This window comes from Staurois parvus, unplaced genomic scaffold, assembly GCF_062004578.1.
Source record: "Staurois parvus isolate SC_StPar_1 unplaced genomic scaffold, SC_StPar_1.0 ptg001886l, whole genome shotgun sequence".
In the NCBI taxonomy this organism is placed as follows: domain Eukaryota; kingdom Metazoa; phylum Chordata; class Amphibia; order Anura; family Ranidae; genus Staurois; species Staurois parvus.
In genome coordinates this window covers 566962-586328 of record NW_028319682.1, presented here as the reverse complement: position 1 = coordinate 586328, position 19367 = coordinate 566962, and the positions used below count along the sequence as shown (strand labels likewise).

Here is a 19367-nt window from a genome sequence, read left to right as displayed (position 1 = left end):
CCTGCGCTCAAGAGACCCAGATCAGAATTCAGCAGGTAGAACCATGTATGAAGGTTCATCCAATAGCCGATCAAAGGTTGTGCAGCTCTAACACAAGGCTGGGGAAGCGCAATAAATACTGTAACAGAGAACAAAAACAAAAGCGCACCAACCTTGAGCGTTACCTCAGTGAGTAAAGGTTGAATTTATTGAATTGAGATATATATACTCACTGCTGCTTTTATTATTGCTACTTTTATGAGTATATATCTCAATTCAATAAATTCACCCATTACTTACTGAGGTAATGAGCGAGTATTCGGGGGGCGGCTGTGGGGGGAGCAGCACACAGAAGGTTTTTTACCTTCATGCATAGAATGCTTGATGTTAAAAAAACAAACCTTCAGCCTTTATAACCACTTCCAGTCCGGACACTTCCCCCCCCCCCCCCCCTTCCAGTCCGGACACTTTCCCCCCCTTCCAGTCCGGACACTTTCCCCCCCTTCCAGTCCGGACACTTTCCCCCCCTTCCAGTCCGGACACTTTCCCCCCCTTCCAGTCCGGACACTTTCCCCCCCTTCCAGTCCGGACACTTTCCCCCCCTTCCAGTCCGGACACTTTCCCCCCCTTCCAGTCCAGACACTTTCCCCCCCTTCCAGTCCGGACACTTTCACCCCCTTCCATTCCGGACACTTTCCCCCCCTTCCAGTCCGGACACTTTCCCCCCTTCCAGTCCGGACACTTTCCCCCCCTTCCAGTCCGGACACTTTCCCCCCCTTCCAGTCCGGACACTTTCCCCCCCTTCCAGTCTGGACACTTTCCCCCCCTTCCAGTCCGGACACTTTCCCCCCCTTCCAGTCCGGACACTTTCCCCCCCTTCCAGTCCGGACACTTTCCCCCCCTTCCAGTCCGGACACTTTCCCCCCCTTCCAGTCTGGACACTTTCCCCCCCTTCCAGTCCAGCCTTTATAGCCACTTCCAGTCCGGACACTTCCCCCCCCTTCCAGTCCGGACACTCCCCCCCCCCCTTCCAGTCCGGACACTTTCCCCCCCTTCCAGTCCGGACACTTTCCCCCCCTTCCAGTCCGGACACTTTCCCCCCCTTCCAGTCCGGACACTTCCCCCCCCCCTTCCAGTCCAGACACTTTCCCCCGCTTCCACCAGTCCGGACACTTTCCCCCCCTTCCAGTCCGGACACTTTCCCCCGCTTCCAGTCCGGACACTTTCACCCCCTTCCTGTCCGGACACTTTCCCCCCCTTCCAGTCCGGACACTTTCCCCCCTTCCAGTCCGGACACTTTCCCCCCCCATCCTGTCCGTACACTCCCCCCCCTTCCAGTCCGGACACTTCCCCCCCCCCTTCCTGTCCGGACACTTCCCCCCCTTCCAGTCCGGACACTTCCCCCCCCTTCCAGTCCGGACACTTTCCCCCGCTTCCAGTCCGGACACTTTCTCCCGCTTCCAGTCCGGACACTTTCACCCCCTTCCAGTCCGGACACTTTCACCCCCTTCCAGTCCGGAGACTTTCCCCCGCTTCCAGTCCGGACACTTTCTCCCGCTTCCAGTCCGGACACTTTCTCCCGCTTCCAGTCCGGACACTTTCACCCCCTTCCAGTCCGGACACTTTCACCCCCTTCCAGTCCGGACACTTTCACCCCCTTCCAGTCCAGACACTTTCACCCCCTTCCTGTCCGGATACTTCCCCCCCTTCCAGTCCGGACACTTTCCCCCCCCTTCCAGTCCGGACACTTTCCCCCCCCTTCCAGTCCGGACACTTCCCCCCCCCCCTTCCAGTCCGGACACTTCCCCCCCCCCCTTCCAGTCCGGACACTTCCCCCCCCCCCCTTCCAGTCCGGACACTTCCCCCCCCCCTTCCAGTCCGGACACTTTCCCCCGCTTCCAGTCCGGACACTTTCTCCCGCTTCCAGTCCGGACACTTTCACCCCCTTCCAGTCCGGACACTTTCACCCCCTTCCAGTCCAGACACTTTCACCCCCTTCCTGTCCGGATACTTCCCCCCCTTCCAGTCCGGACACTTTCCCCCCCCTTCCAGTCCGGACACTTTCCCCCCCCTTCCAGTCCGGACACTTCCCCCCCCCCCCCCCCCTTCCAGTCCGGACACTTTCCCCCCCCTCACAGTCCGGGCCAATTTTCAGCTTTCAGCGCTATCACACTTTGAATGACAATTGCGCAGTCATGCAACACTGCACCCATATGAATTTTTAAGCATTTTTTTGAGACAGATAAAACTTTATTTTGATGGTATTTATTCACTGCTGGGATGTTTATTTTTTTTGCTATGTAAATGAAAAAGTCCAAAAATTTTGAAAAGCAATGTTTTTCTTATAAACATTTTGTAAATAAATAATCTTTCTTCCTAAATCTTGGCCAAAATGTATTCCATTATCTTTTTAGTAAAAAAAAAAAGATAACCCAAATTAGTTTATAACCAAAAATTATAATTTAAAAAATTTTTTTTACATTTTTATTTTATTTTTTTATATTATTATTTGTGTTTTTTGGGAGGTTTTTTTACACACTGTCACCCTAGCAGTACAGTGTCACCATGGTGACACTGTACTACTTGTGGGGGATGATGAAGATTTTTTTTTTTTTTTACACTGATTGCTTTTACACCCATAAAGGCTGTAAAAGCAATCATTTCTCCTTCTCTCTGGCTGCATTCCTGCAGCCGTTGAGAAATACTGTGTGAGCTGTGATTGGTCACAGCTTATCACATGGTACAAGGCTGTTGTGAATAGCCCTTTACCTTGTGACATCTGTGATTATTCACAAGTGACATCTTGCTTACTTCTCTTCATGTGACCACTGATTGACCAATCAGTGATCACATGATCTGGAGCTCACACAGAGGTCGTGTACAAAGGTTGGTGCTGCGCCCAGGGAGCGCGAACAAGCAGGGGGCAGGGAGGACGTTTATAAACAGCCACCCGCTCCTGCACTGCTCCCGTCCGGCCGTTTATATGCATGGACCGGACGGGAACTGGTTAAGGCTACTTTCATACTGATGCATTTTTGCCACGTTTAAGGTGCGTTTTTTTACAGGGACACGTGACTAAATAACCACACCAAAAAAGGTAACGTGGGTGCATTTTTCCTGCTTTTTTTTTTTTTACTGCAACAAACCTACACCAAAAATGCAAAAAAAGCAAAAAAGACCCGCAATGTATCAGTGTGAAGAGTTCCATAGGATTACGTGGTCACATGTTTGCTTTTCCATTTTTTTTTTTTAAAGCAAAAGTGGAAGAAAATTGGATCAGTGTGAATGCAGCCTCAGTAAATCAGCCCACATGACTTTTTAACCCTATATCATTGCAAATAGAAATACTTGGGGGGGGGGGGGGGTTACAGCCTGAGGAAGTCTGCTTTAGCATACAGGAAAATTTCAGTGCTGGCCGGGATGTCTAGAAACTGTGGGAGCAATAAGGCTAGGTTCACATATGTGCGGGTGGTGCCACTGCGGATCCGCTCAAAAATCGAGGTTCCCTTGTGGGCTGCATTTTCAGAAGAAGTGAAGGGACTTCTTGCTTGTGGTTCACAGGCACGGAGTCCATTCAAATGAATGGGCTCCCTTGCCCGTGCAAAACGCGGCCGCACAGATGTGAACCGGGGGTTAGACATACAAGAAAATTTCAGTGCTGGCCGGGATGTCTAGAAACTGTGGGAGCAATAAGGCTAGGTTCACATATGTGAGGGTGGTGCCACTGCGGATCCGCTCAAAAATCGAGGTTCCCTTGTGGGCTGCATTTTCAGAAGAAGTGAAGGGACTTCTTCCTTGTGGTTCACAGGCACGGGAGTCCATTCAAATGAATGGGCTCCCTTGCCCGTGCAAAACGCGGCCGCACAGATGTGAACCGGGAGTTAGACATACAAGAAAATTTCAGTGCTGGCCGGGATGTCTAGAAACTCTGAGAGCAATAAGGCTAGGTTCACATCTGTGCAGGTGGTGCCGCTGCGGATCCACACAAAAATCCGTGCAGCCGCACCACCCGCACAGAAGAATGCGGACCCACGGGCGGGTGCCTTTCCTTCTAACGGCACGCCGCCCGCACTGGGAAACGCTACCGTACTGCGAACCTCGGCTGTGTTTTCAGAAGTGCAGGGACTTCTTCCCTGCGTGTCCCGGGGCACTGGAGTCCATTCAAATGAATGGGCTCTCGTGTCCGTGCAAAACGTGGACCACAGGAACGCAGATATGTGAACCGGGGGTAAATCTACATTGCTAAACAAATCCCCCCCGTACTGCACAGTCTGTAAAGGGGAAATGATTCTGAAGTCTGTATGTCTGATGTCAGCTTTTCCAGATGGGAAATGTCATAGTGGTGCAGGGGCAGTGTCGGCAGCAACCTCTTCAATCCTTGATACAAGTGATGGGTTTGTGTTCTCTTCACAGATTTTCTATTTATTTTGTCTCAGTATCCCCCCCCCCCCCCCCCCACTGTGGCCCATTGAAGCCGCCATGGGCTGCTGTGACTACTGTTTCGCAACTGCCTTCCACTAAGTCAGCCTGTCACATGCCTCATTAAGGAGCCGTCCATTGATGCCATCCATCGTTAGCATGCCTGCTGGAGGCTCCAACTCTTCTAATTCTGCTTTTCTGCAGGACAACATAATAGAGTTTCATGAGAACGATGGTTTTGCACCCTTCTGCTTCTAAGACTATCTAGAATGGATGTCTGTTTGTAGAGATATGGTCCTTTTTATAGGATACTTTTTGTTTTCTATTACATTCGCATATAGGCCTCAGAGGACAAGGGGGCGCTCTTTACGTCTGGAGGAAACGAAATGTAATCTCCAAACATGGAAAGGTTTCTTCACAGTGAGAGCTGTGAAAATGTGGAATAGACTCCCTCAAGAGTTGGTTCTGGCCAGCTCAGTGGATTGCTTTAAAAAAGGAGGGTGAGGACACCAGGGAGGGATGTGCTGTGAGCGGAGGGTGAGGTGGCCAGGGAGGGATGTGCTGTGAGCGGAGGGTGAGGTGGCCAGGGAGGGATGTGCTGTGAGTGGAGGGTGAGGTGGCCAGGGAGGGATGTGCTGTGAGTGGAGGGTGAGATCACCAGGGAGGGATGTGCTGTGAGTGGAGGGTGAGATCACCAGGGAGGGATGTGCTGTGAGTGGAGGTTGAGGTCACCAGGAAGGGATGTGCTATGAGAGGAGGGTGAGACCACCAGGGAGGGATGTGCTGTGAGCGGAGGGTGAGGTCACCAGGGATGGATGTGCTGTGAGCGGAGGGTGAGGTCACCAGGGATGGATGTGCTGTGAGCGGAGGGTGAGGTGGCCAGGGAGGGATGTGCTGTGAGCAAAGGGTGAGGTGGCCAGGGAGGGATGTGCTGTGAGCGGAGGGTGAGGTGGCCAGGGAGGGATGTGCTGTAAGCAGAGGATGAGGTCCCCAGGGAGGTATGTGCTGTGAGGAGGAGAGGGGGCTGGGGGAGGTGTTGGTGTTGTGGTTGGAGGTAGGTGCACTCAGTAGGGAGTTGAGGTTGCCAGGGAGGGATGTGCTGTGAGCGGAGGGTGAGGTGGCCAGGGAGGGATGTGCTGTGAGCGGAGGGTGAGGTGGCCAGGGAGGGATGTGCTGTGAGCAAAGGGTGAGTTTCCCAGGGAGGGATGTGCTGTGAGGAGGAGAGGGGGCTGGGGGAGATGTTGGTGGGGTGGTTGGAGGTAGGTGCACTCAGTAAGGAGTTGAGGTTGCCAGGGAGGGATGTGCTGTGTGGAGGAGAGGGGGTTGGGGGAGGTGTTGGTGGGGTGGTTGGAGGTAGGGGCACTCAGTAAGGAGTTGAGGTTGCCAGGGAGGGATGTGCTGTGAGGATGAGAGGGGGCTGGGGGAGGTGTTGGTGGGTGGTTGGAGGTAGGGACACTCAGTAGGGAGTTGAGGTTGCCAGTGACGGATGTGTTGTGAGGAGGAGAGGGGGCTGGGGGAGGTGTTGGTGTTGTGGTTGGAGGTAGGTGCACTCAGTAGGGAGTTGAGGTTGCCAGGGAGGGATGTGCTGTGAGCGGAGGGTGAGGTGGCCAGGGAGGGATGTGCTGTGAGCGGAGGGTGAGGTGGCCAGGGAGGGATGTGCTGTGAGCGGAGGGTGAGGTGGCCAGGGAGGGATGTGCTGTGAGCAAAGGGTGAGGTGGCCAGGGAGGGATGTGCTGTGAGCAAAGAGTGAGGTGGCCAGGGAGGGATGTGCTGTGAGCAGAGGGTGAGGTGGCCAGGGAGGGATGTGTTGTGAGGAGGAGAGGGGGCTGGGGGAGGTGTTGGTGGGGTGGTTGGAGGTAGGGACACTCAGTAGGGAGTTGAGGTGGCCAGGGAGGGATGTGCTGTGAGCGGATGGTGAGTTTCCCAGGGAGGGATGTGCTGTGAGGAGGAGAGGGGGCTGGGGGAGATGTTGGTGGGGTGGTTGGAGGTAGGTGCACTCAGTAAGGAGTTGAGGTTGCCAGGGAGGGATGTGCTGTGTGGAGGAGAGGGGGTTGGGGGAGGTGTTGGTGGGGTGGTTGGAGGTAGGGGCACTCAGTAAGGAGTTGAGGTTGCCAGGGAGGGATGTGCTGTGAGGATGAGAAGGGGCTGGGGGAGGTGTTGGTGGGTGGTTGGAGGTAGGGACACTCAGTAGGGAGTTGAGGTTGCCAGTGACGGATGTGTTGTGAGGAGGAGAGGCGGCTGGGGGAGGTGTTGGTGTTGTGTTTGGAGGTAGGTGCACTCAGTAGGGAGTTGAGGTTGCCAGGGAGGGATGTGCTGTGAGCAAAGGGTGAGGTGGCCAGTGAGGGATGTGCTGTGAGCAAAGAGTGAGGTGGCCAGGGAGGGATGTGCTGTGAGCAGAGGGTGAGGTGGCCAGGGAGGGATATGCTGTAAGCAGAGGGTGAGGTCCCCAGGGAGGGATGTGTTGTGAGGAGGAGAGGGGGCTATGGGAGGTGTTGGTGGGGTGGTTGGAGGTAGGGGCACTCAGTAAGGAGTTGAGGTTGCCAGGGAGGGATGTGCTGTGAGGATGAGAAGGGGCTGGGGGAGGTGTTGGTGGGTGGTTGGAGGTAGGGACACTCAGTAGGGAGTTGAGGTGGCCAGGGAGGGATGTGCTGTGAGCGGATGGTGAGTTTCCCAGGGAGGGATGTGCTGTGAGGAGGAGAGGGGGCTGGGGGAGGTGTTGGTGGGGTAGTTGGAGGTAGGTGCACTCAGTAGGGAGTTGAGGTTGCCAGGGAGGGCTGTGCTGTGAGCGGAGGGTGAGGTGGCCAGGGAGGGATGTGCTGTGAGGATGAGAGGGGGCTTGGGGAGGTGTTGGTGGGGTAGTTGGAGGTAGGTGCACTCAGTAGGGAGTTGAGGTTGCCAGGGAGGGATGTGCTGTGTGGAGGGTGAGGTGGCCAGGGAGGGATGTGCTGTGAGGAGGAGAGGGGGCTGGGGGAGGTGTTGGTGGGGTGGTTGGAGGTAGGGGCACTCAGTAGGGAGTTGAGGTCCCCAGGGAGGGATGTGCTGTGAGGAGGAGAGGGGCTGGGGGAGGTTGGTGGGGTGGTTGGAGGTAGGTGCACTCAGTAGGGAGTTGAGGTCCCCAGGGAGGGATGTGCTGTGAGGAGGAGAGGGGCTGGGGGAGGTTGGTGGGGTGGTTGGAGGTAGGTGCACTCAGTAGGGAGTTGAGGTCCCCAGGGAGGGATGTGCTGTGAGGAGGAGAGGGGCTGGGGGAGGTTGGTGGGGTGGTTGGAGGTAGGTGCACTCAGTAGGGAGTTGAGGTCCCCAGGGAGGGATGTGCTGTGAGGAGGAGAGGGGCTGGGGGAGGTTGGTGGGGTGGTTGGAGGTAGGGGCACTCAGTAGGGAGTTGAGGTCCCCAGGGAGGGATGTGCTGTGAGGAGGAGAGGGGCTGGGGCTAGGTTGGTGGGGTGGTTGGAGGTAGGTGCACTCAGTAGGGAGTTGAGGTCCCCAGGGAGGGATGTGCTGTGATGAGGAGAGGGGGCTGGGGGAGGTTGGTGGGGTGGTTGGAGGTAGGTGCACTCAGTAGGGAGTTGAGGTCCCCAGGGAGGGATGTGTTGCTGGCTAATTCTCGGCATTAGTATCCTCTATTCTCTGTTATGACTCCATCATGCATCGTGTTCAGTAATGATCTGAAAGTGATACGTTTATATTTTGTAATGTACAGATCTCTCCATCAGCGTGATTGTCAGACTTGCCTTGTGTCTTCTGATTGCTTTCCCATCTGATAAGACGGATTCCATTTCATTATTGTGTCTCTTCCCTCCACAGCTGGAGTGCCAAGCTCTACCTGACCCCAAGTAACATCGTCCTGCTGACTGCCATTGCTCTGATTGGTGTGTGCGTTTTCATCCTGGCAATAATTGGCATCCTGCACTGGCAAGAGAAGGTAAGATCCCATCAGAGCCCATATTCTGGAGGCAGCTGCTCCTCTATAGGGGGGTATCAGGGCTGAGCACTGTGGAGATGGGCTACAGAAAGACATGATTGCCTCCCGGCCACGTGCCTTGTCACTTTTCGTCTTCATTGACGCTTTGAAAACCGTGAAGCTGCATACGTTACATATGTAATTGTTACATACATAAAGAAAAGCTGCACTAAGAACCATTGTGTTCCGGCATTTCTATGGTAATTGTACAGCTTAGAAAAACTCTACATTTCTTGGGTCCAAAACACGCAGGGTAAAGCTGTCACAAACCTTGGATATTCAGACCGAGCCTACAATGAAAATGCATAAGCAGAAGGTCACTTTCAGCGAAAACTGCACATGATTGATGTAGGAAACTGCTGCAGAGTAATTATATGCAAATCTCGACTTTTTCTTTTGAAAGTCAAAGATGGCCCCTCCTGCCTCCTGAGCTTTTCTTCTGACCCTTTTTGTGTCAGTATTTTGTGATAGATTAAAGGAGAAGCATGGAAATTGAAGATAATAATCAACACTATATTGCCAAAAGTATTGTCCCCGCCCTCCAAATCATGTGATTCAGGTGTTCCAATCCCCTCCATGGACACAGGTGTATACAATCAAGCCCCTAGGCATGCAGACTGCTTCTACAAACATTGGTGAAAGAATGGGTCGCTCTCAGGAGCTCAGTGACTCCAAGCGTGGTCCCGTGATAGGTGGTCACCTGGGCAATAAGTCCATCCGTGACATTTCCTGGCTACTAAATATTCCACGCTCAACTGTTAGTGCGATTATAACAAAGTGGAAGCAACTGGGAACAACAGCCACTCAGCCACCAAGTGGTAGGCCACGTCACATGACAGGGCGGGGTCAGTGCATGCTGAAGCGCACAGTGCGCAGAAGTCGCCAACTGTCTGCAGAGTCAATAGCTAAAGACCTCCAAACTTGGTGTGGCCTTCAGATGAGCCCAACAACAGTGCGTAGAGAGCTTCATGGAATGGGTTTCCATGGCCGAGCAGCTGCATCCAAGCCTTCCATCACCAAGTGCAATGCAAAGCGTCGGATGCCGTGGTGTAAAGCACGCCGCCACTGGACTCTAAAGCCGTGGAGACGTGTTCTCTGGAGTGACCAATCACAGTTCTCTGTCTGGCAATCCAATGGAGGTGTCTGGGTTTGGCGGTTGCCAGGAGAACGGTACTTGCCTAACTGCATTGTGCCAAGTGTAAAGTTTGGTGGAGGGGGGGATTATGATGTGGGGTTGTTTTTCAGGGGTTGGTTTGGCCCCCTAGTTCCAGTGAAGGGAACTCTTAAGGCGACATTTTGGACAATTTCACGCTCCCAACTTTGTGGGAGGAGTTTGGGGATGCCCCTTCCTGTTCCAACATGACTGCCCACCAGTGCACAAAGCAAGGTCCATAAAGACATGGAGGAGCCAGTTTGGGGTGGAGGAACTTGACTGGCCTGCACAGAGTCCTGACCTCAACCCCATAGAACACCTTTGGGATGAATTAGAGCGGAGACTGCGAGCCAGGCCTCCTCCCCCGACATCAGTGCCTGACCTGACAAATGTGCTTCTGGAAGAATGGTCCAACCTTCCCATAGACACCCTCCTAAACCTTGTGGACGGCCTTCCCAGAAGAGTTGAAGCTGTTATAGCTGCAAAGGGCGGGGCCAACTCAATATTGAACCCTATGGACTAAGACTGGGGGGCCATTAAAGTTCATGTGCGTGGAAAGGCAGGCGACCCAATACTTTTGACAATAAAGTGTAATATATTTATCTCCTTGATGCAGCATCGGTGTGTTGCTGCAGCTGTCCCCCGCCAGCTCTAAGCCTGAGAACTGAGTGATCACATGACATTTGATCATACAATTCTTGGTTTTTGCTGAGCAGAAAGCAGTGACTGTCTCTGCTTTGCCCCTCCAGCACCCACTGCATGCTTAGAGGCTGAGCTGGCTGCAAGTTAAGCATCTGGGTGCATCTTGACATTATTGTCGGGATCCTTCTAGAGCCTGGGACAGCTCTGTGATGTCAGCCAACAGCAGTTTTTAGCTTGCTGTTGGCTGATTCTGGGTCACAGGAGAACAAAAGTAAGTGCACTCCCGTAACCAAGAAGAGACGGATGCCCCAAAAAGCTTTGGTCACACTTTTCTTTTACAGTGGACCAATCATTGGAATTATTTCACCATGTTAAGTGCTTTCCTACTACATATTGTGTCATTGTAATACTTCCAGGTAGCTATTACCTCTCACAGAGATCAAAGTACTCCCCCTAACAATGCTTTCAACTGAATTTCTCTCCAGAAGGACAGAGCCATCTATGTTCAGGCATCATCTATGGTCACCATCTATATCTGGGACCTTTTGGTGTTGATTCAAAACTGACACAATCGCGTAATGTGCACTTCTTAGCCGTGTTCACAAATGTCTGACACAAATCAGGCCCTCCTTCAGCATCTCTTCTAATGACTTGCTACAAAAGTACATTGTGTGCAGTCTGATCACTGGGGAGAGAGAAGACTAAGGAAATGTTTCCTTCTGCCTGCAGCAGACTGATGACAGCATCCTCGCCTAGACACAGTAACTAGAATTTCTAAAAACAAAAGATGGAGCTTTAAAAAAAAAAAGCTGTCTATTGTGGCATGTCTAGATTTATTAATACGGACTTGTAAAATTACTGATGGGTCCCTTTTAATAAAACGTGTGCCCTCTATGCCTCTTCATTCTTTTAGCCTTGTTTTGTAGAAATGCTTCCTCACCGCTCTTCACATTCCTGTCATGTTCTTTCTGGAAGGATTAAAAGTCACCTCAGATAGCATAAGTGACAGATGTCTGGCTTTCCTATGCCTGTAATTAGCATATTGTAATGAATGAACCTGCACCTGATCTTTATAAAGTGACTTTCAATGGAAAACGTCGCCATGCTGCTGCTTCAAGGAATAAACAATGTTGGGAGCGCGGCTTTGAATGGAGCACTAAAGAATACATCATTTAAGCATTGAAGAAAAATACAAACGTTCTGTTGATGAATCTCATACATTTTCAGTGGACGCTCCTCCATAAAATCAGTATATCTGGGCATACGGTAGATTTTTTGCATATAGTTCATGTTATCCACAGCAAACGTATACAGCATTGCCTGAGGTAGTGTGACTCTTCACATGGTTACATAGTTAGTCTGGCTGAAAAAAGACAAAAGTCCATCCAGATCAACCATTATTTCACAAACTCGTGCTTCAAGTCTTACGTCTCCATGTGTCATATCTTACGTCTCCATGTGTCCTATCTTACGTCTCCATGTGTCATATCTTATATCTCCATGTGTCATATCTTACATCTCCATGTGTCATATCTTACGTCTCCATGTGTCATATCTTACGTCTCCATGTGTCGTATCTTACGTCTCCATGTGTCATATCTTATGTCTCCATGTGTCATATCTTACATCTCCATGTGTCATATCTTACGTCTCCATGTGTCGTATCTTATGTCTCCATGTGTCATATCTTACGTCTCCATGTGTCATATCTTACATCTCCATGTGTCCTATCTTACGTCTCCATGTGTCGTATCTTATGTCTCCATGTGTCATATCTTACATCTCCATGTGTCCTATCTTACGTCTCCATGTGTCGTATCTTATATCTCCATGTGTCATATCTTACGTCTCCATGTGTCATATCTTACGTCTCCATGTGTCGTATCTTACGTCTCCATGTGTCGTATCTTATATCTCCATGTGTCATATCTTACGTCTCCATGTGTCATATCTTACGTCTCCATGTGTCATATCTTACGTTTCCATGTGTCATATCTTACGTCTCCATGTGTCATATCTTACGTCTCCATGTGTCGTATCTTACGTCTCCATGTGTCGTATCTTACATCTCCATGTGTCGTATCTTATGTCTCCATGTGTCATATCTTACGTCTCCATGTGTCATATCTTACATCTCCATGTGTCCTATCTTACGTCTCCATGTGTCGTATCTTATATCTCCATGTGTCATATCTTACGTCTCCATGTGTCATATCTTACGTCTCCATGTGTCATATCTTACATCTCCATGTGTCGTATCTTATATCTCCATGTGTGATATCTTACGTCTCCATGTGTCATATCTTACGTCTCCATGTGTCGTATCTTACGTCTCCATGTGTCGTATCTTATATCTCCATGTGTCATATCTTATATCTCCATGTGTCATATCTTATATCTCCATGTGTCATATCTTATGTCTCCATGTGTCGTATCTTACGTCTCCACGTGTCATATCTTACGTCTCCACGTGTCATATCTTACGTCTCCACGTGTCGTATCTTACGTCTCCACGTATTGTATCTTACGTCTCCATGTGTCGTATCTTACGTCTCCATGTGTCGTATCTTACGTCTCCATGTGTCATATCTTATGTCTCCATGTGTCATATCTTATATCTCCATGTGTCATATCTTATATCTCCATGTGTCATATCTTATGTCTCCATGTGTCGTATCTTACGTCTCCGTGTGTTGTATCTTATGTCTCCATGTGTCATATCTTATATCTCCATGTGTCATATCTTACATCTCCATGTGTCCTATCTTACGTCTCCATGTGTCGTATCTTATATCTCCATGTGTCATATCTTACGTCTCCATGTGTCATATCTTACGTCTCCATGTGTCGTATCTTACGTCTCCATGTGTCGTATCTTATATCTCCATGTGTCATATCTTACGTCTCCATGTGTCATATCTTACGTCTCCATGTGTCATATCTTACGTTTCCATGTGTCATATCTTACATCTCCATGTGTCATATCTTACGTCTCCATGTGTCGTATCTTACGTCTCCATGTGTCGTATCTTACATCTCCATGTGTCGTATCTTATGTCTCCATGTGTCATATCTTACGTCTCCATGTGTCATATCTTACATCTCCATGTGTCCTATCTTACGTCTCCATGTGTCGTATCTTATATCTCCATGTGTCATATCTTACGTCTCCATGTGTCCTATCTTACGTCTCCATGTGTCATATCTTACATCTCCATGTGTCGTATCTTATATCTCCATGTGTGATATCTTACGTCTCCATGTGTCATATCTTACGTCTCCATGTGTCGTATCTTACGTCTCCATGTGTCGTATCTTATATCTCCATGTGTCATATCTTATGTCTCCATGTGTCATATCTTATGTCTCCATGTGTCATATCTTATGTCTCCATGTGTCATATCTTATGTCTCCATGTGTCATATCTTATGTCTCCATGTGTCATATCTTACGTCTCCATGTGTCGTATCTTACGTCTCCATGTGTCATATCTTATGTCTCCATGTGTCATATCTTATATCTCCATGTGTCATATCTTATATCTCCATGTGTCATATCTTATGTCTCCGTGTGTCGTATCTTACGTCTCCGTGTGTCGTATCTTATGTCTCCATGTGTCATATCTTATATCTCCATGTGTCATATCTTATATCTCCATGTGTCATATCTTACGTCTCCACGTGTCATATCTTACGTCTCCACGTGTCATATCTTACGTCTCCACGTGTCGTATCTTACGTCTCCGTGTGTTGTATCTTATGTCTCCATGTGTCATATCTTATATCTCCATGTGTCATATCTTACGTCTCCATGTGTCCTATCTTACGTCTCCATGTGTCATATCTTACGTCTCCATGTGTCGTATCTTACGTCTCCATGTGTCGTATCTTATATCTCCATGTGTCATATCTTACGTCTCCATGTGTCATATCTTACGTCTCCATGTGTCGTATCTTACGTCTCCATGTGTCGTATCTTACGTCTCCATGTGTCGTATCTTACGTCTCCATGTGTCGTATCTTATATCTCCATGTGTCATATCTTATATCTCCATGTGTCATATCTTATATCTCCATGTGTCATATCTTACGTCTCCATGTGTCCTATCTTACGTCTCCATGTGTCATATCTTACGTCTCCATGTGTCATATCTTATGTCTCCATGTGTCATATCTTATGTCTCCATGTGTCATATCTTATGTCTCCGTGTGTCGTATCTTACGTCTCCGTGTGTCATATCTTACGTCTCCATGTGTCATATCTTATATCTCCATGTGTCCTATCTTATGTCTCCATGTGTCATATCTTATGTCTCCATGTGTCGTATCTTACGTCTCCATGTGTCATATCTTATATCTCCATGTGTCATATCTTATATCTCCATGTGTCATATCTTACGTCTCCACGTATTGTATCTTACGTCTCCACGTGTCGTATCTTATGTCTCCATGTGTCATATCTTACGTCTCCATGTGTCATATCTTACGTCTCCATGTGTCATATCTTACGTCTCCACGTGTCGTATCTTACGTCTCCACGTGTCGTATCTTACGTCTCCGTGTGTCGTATCTTACGTCTCCGTGTGTCGTATCTTACGTCTCCGTGTGTCCTATCTTACGTCTCCGTGTGTCCTATCTTACGTCTCCATGTGTCGTATCTTACGTCTCCGCGTGTCATATCTTACGTCTCTGCGTGTCATATCTTACGTCTCCATGTGTCATATCGTACGTCTCCATGTGTCATATCTTACGTCTCCATGTGTCATATCTTACGTCTCCATGTGTCCTATCTTACGTCTCCATGTGTCCTATCTTACGTCTCCATGTGTCCTATCTTACGTCTCCATGTGTCCTATCTTACGTCTCCATGTGTCATATCTTACGTCTCCATGTGTCATATCTTACGTCTCCATGTGTCCTATCTTACGTCTCCATGTGTCCTATCTTACGTCTCCATGTGTCATCTCTTACGTCTCCATGTGTCCTATCTTACGTCTCCATGTGTCCTATCTTACGTCTCCATGTGTCCTATCTTACGTCTCCATGTGTCCTATCTTACGTCTCCATGTGTCCTATCTTACGTCTCCATGTATCATATCTTACGTCTCCATGTGTCGTATCTTACGTCTCTTTGTGTCATTTCTTATGTCTCCATGTGTCATATCTTATGTCTCCACGTGTCATATCTTATATCTCCATGTATCATATCTTATATCTCCATGTATCATATCTTACATCTCCATGTGTCATATCTTATATGTCCACGAGTTTGTGAAAAGGTGTACTGACCAAAGCCTAGTACACACGGGCCGATGTCGGTCGGCATCGGCCAGGCCAACAGAAACCAGTCGACATTCGGCCCATGTGCATGGCAGCCGGTTCAACAGAAGCCGTCAAAAGGGCATGACCAAAAAAAAGTCTGCTGATCGGCTCCTGAGCCATTGGCTGAGAGTGTTGACCGGAGTGTTCTGGCAAGGGGACCATCCCCTCTTCAGGACACAATAGCACAGCGGGGGAGATCGCTGTATTAACATCACATAGTTAGTACAGCAGCTCCTCCTGAGCTGTCAGGTTTTTGCATTTAGCCCGTTGGGTTGAACAAAAAAACAACTAGTAGTGTGCAGTAGGTTTAAGGTGGCCAGTCTCAACCAGCGTTCCTTGAGTTATGGCCGATTTACCTCTCATTTGATGGTGTCTGTATAGTTCAGGGGCCAATGGCACTTGACAAAGCCAGCAGTGTGACACCATTGATCCTGTAACTGTCTATAAGGGGGTATTCTTCCACCTGGCTATTAATGTACAGAGCATTCTTCCCAACGACTACACATGTAAGGGTTATTCTTCCCACTGACCCCCAATGTAAAGAACATTCTTCCCACTGACCCCCAATGTAAAGAACATTCTCCCCACTGACCACCAATGTAAGGAACATCCTCCCCACTGACCACCAATGTAAGGGACATTCTTCCCACTGACCACCAATGTAAGTAAAATTCTCCCCACTGACCCCCAATGTAAGGGACATTCTTCCCACTGATCACCAATGTAAGGAACATTCTCCCCACTGACCCCCAATGTAAGAAACATTCTTCCCCCTGACCCCCAATGTAAGGAATATCCTCCCCACTGACCACCAATGTAAGGAACATTCTCCCCACTGACCACCAATGTAAGGAGAATTCTTCCCACTGACCACCAATGTAAGGAATATCCTCCCCACTGACCACCAATGTAAGGAACATTCTCCCCACTGACCACCAATGTAAGGAACATTCTCCCCACTGACCCCCAATGTAAGAAACATTCCCCCCACTGACCCCCAATGTAAGGGACATTCTTCCCTCTGACCACCAATGTAAGGGGCATTCTTCCCTCTGACCACCAATGTAAGGGACATTCTTTGCACTAACCACCAATTTAAGGGACATTCTTCGCACTGACCACCAATGTAAGGAGCATTTTTCCCACTGACCACCAATATAAGGGACATTCTTCCCACTGATCACCAATGTAAGGGACATTCCTCCCACTGACCCCCAATGTAAGGAGCATTCTTCCCACTGACCCCCAATGTAAGGGACATTCTTCCCACTGACCCCCAATGTAAGGAGCATTCTTCCCACTGACCCCCAATGTAAGGGGCATTCTTCCCACTGACCACCAATGTAAGGAGCATTCTTCCCACTGACCCCCAATGTAAGGAGCATTCTTCCCACTGACCACCAATGTAAGGAATATTCTTCTCACTGACCCCCAATGTAAGGGACATTCTTCCCACTGATCACCAATGTAAGGGACATTCTTCCCACTGACCACCAATGTAAGGGACATTCTTCCCACTGACCCCCAATGTAAGGGACATTCTTCCCACTGACCACCATTGTAAGGAGCATTCTTCCCACTGACCTCCAATGATTGGGTTTTGACAGACCTGAAAATTATTTTAGCGGTTCCTCTGGTGTAAAATTGTTGATAAATGCTGGCCTAAGGCAATGTTGTATAGGTTGTTGTGGTAAAAAAAAAATGAATTAATGCACTGATATGCTGATTGTAGGAACATATGCCCACTGAAATTGAGGGGTCCATCAAAAAAACCTTTGTTATATGTGATGCTTATATTATATATTTTTGGTGCTACATTCAACATCCCACTCCAAATATTCAGTTTAGTCACCATTTGTTGGGATAATGGCACTGGAAGAAATGATAATTTATTAGAATTCTACTAATCAAGTCTTTCAAGTAATATGTCACCATTCAACACTGTTCATGGCATAAATAGTGCAGTCACACAGAGGCTTTAACTGGGTCCAAGGACTGGATGGGGCTCCTGGGAGACCCTAAATGTGATCCTGAATGGCCACATGTGCAAGCTTTAATAAACTACGTCAGTACCAGCCTGTAATACCCCTTTATTACCAGAACATGTTTGCAGTTTTCAGTGCTGTAATAGTTTGACTGACGATTGCCTGGTCATTCAGCACAGCTAAAGAGCTCTTTTTAGTGGTTTAATAACTACTGGGTTTTTGTTTTTTTTAAGGAAAAAAAGACCATCATTTTAAAAAAAATAACTTTCCTTTTCTGGGAAATTCAAGGAAAATTCAATTAATATTGGCAGGAATGTACAAGCACCTCCAAAATGACCCCTTTTTTGGAATGTCACTATTGATCATCACAGCGTTCACATGGTACAGAGCCGCTTAAAGTGGAGCTCCACCCAAAAGGGGAAGTTCCGCTTTAAGGACTGCTCCCCCGCTCCCCATTAAGGATTGGCACCTTTGGGGAGCCGGTACCTGAATTTGACAGGTACCCACTCCCACTTCCGGTCCAATCACCTAGGCGATCGGAAGCGGAAGGTGTCCTCCCTCCCTGTAGCCTTTTGGGACACCTGACAGGTCCCAGAAGACTACGGGGCCATTCATGAAGTGCATGCGCAGTGGGTGCCCGGCTGTGAAGCCGCAAGCTGTCACAGCCGGGTGCCCACACTGAAGATGCCGGCCTCCTGGAATACAGGACGGGCTGTGAAATGAGCTGCGGGGGACACACCACAGGACTGAGGGACAGGTAAGTGGCTGTTTTTTAAAAGTCAGCAGCTACAGTTTTTGTAGCTGCTGACTTTTATTTTTTGATAGGTTGAGTGGAACTCCGCTTTAAATTGGTTCTGTATGTGACCCGAGCTATCATTGGATGGCTCAGTTCATAGCCATTTATGGGCACACTGGCTGTCCAAGGGCAAATTTATAAACAGCACTGCAGGAATAAGTTCCCTTTCAGACGGGCCTATCGATCAGGTCGATCGATTCATCCCTATGGACTTGTGTTCGTTTCCACCTGCCTATCTCCAGGTCAGATCAATCCCATTAAAAAAAAATTTAAAAAAAAAAACAGGAGAGGATTTCATCCTCTTCCATTTAGGGGAAGCAGATCAGAGGTAGCTGGATGTAAACGAACAGCAGAGTCTGTTTACTCCCAGCCACCCATAGAAAAGAGCGGGCTCTGCAGGCGTCAGATGTGTCATCCGCTCACTCTGCTCCAATCAGCAGGAGATCAGCTCACATATCTCCTTCACAGCCATTTATGGGCTCACTGGCCGTCCAAGGGAAAATTCTGCAGTGCCATTTATAAACAGCACTGCAGGAATATGCTCCCTCTCAGACGGGCCTACCGATCAGGTCCGCCTGTCAGTTTTTCAGGCGGACCTCATCTGAAAAGTCCATTCATCCCTATGGACTTGTGTCCGTTTACACCTGCCTATCTCCAGGTCAGATCAATCCCACAAAAAAAAAAAAACGAAGCAAGAGAGGATTCCATCCTCTTCCGTTTAGGTGAAGCAGATCGGAGGTAGCTGGATGTAAACGAACAGCAGAGTCCATTTACTCCCAGCCACCCATAGAAAAGAGTGGGCTCTGCAGGTGTCAGATGTGTCATCCGCTCACTCTGCTCCAATCAACAGAAGATCAGTTCACAGTTCCCCTGCTGATCGCAATGGAGTTTTTCCCGTGTGAAAGGGGCCCAAGTGTCCACCATTTTGCACTTCAGAAATGGAGGTAGGGAAGCGGTTAAGCAGGATTAATGTGAATCAATGTATCTTTATGTATCTAAATCAAACTGTTTTTGGTTTAGACATATTCAGCCCCACCGTTCTCTAAAATAGCAGCTTTGGTGCACTTGCCCTTTAAAATTGAACTCAGGAATAATCGAATATTGCCTAAGTCCA

General features: G+C 48.8%; 1 protein-coding gene across 1 annotated transcript in view; it reads left to right on the top strand.

The window, feature by feature from the left end:
• The window catches only part of LOC149433878 (T-cell immunomodulatory protein), a 64469-nt gene that overhangs the window by 31290 nt on the left and 13812 nt on the right, over positions 1-19367 (top strand). The window contains exon 3 of the mRNA XM_089664341.1: positions 8200-8317. Within this exon, the coding sequence (XP_089520467.1) occupies positions 8200-8317 (118 nt within the window). The remainder of the gene's footprint in view (positions 1-8199; positions 8318-19367) is intronic.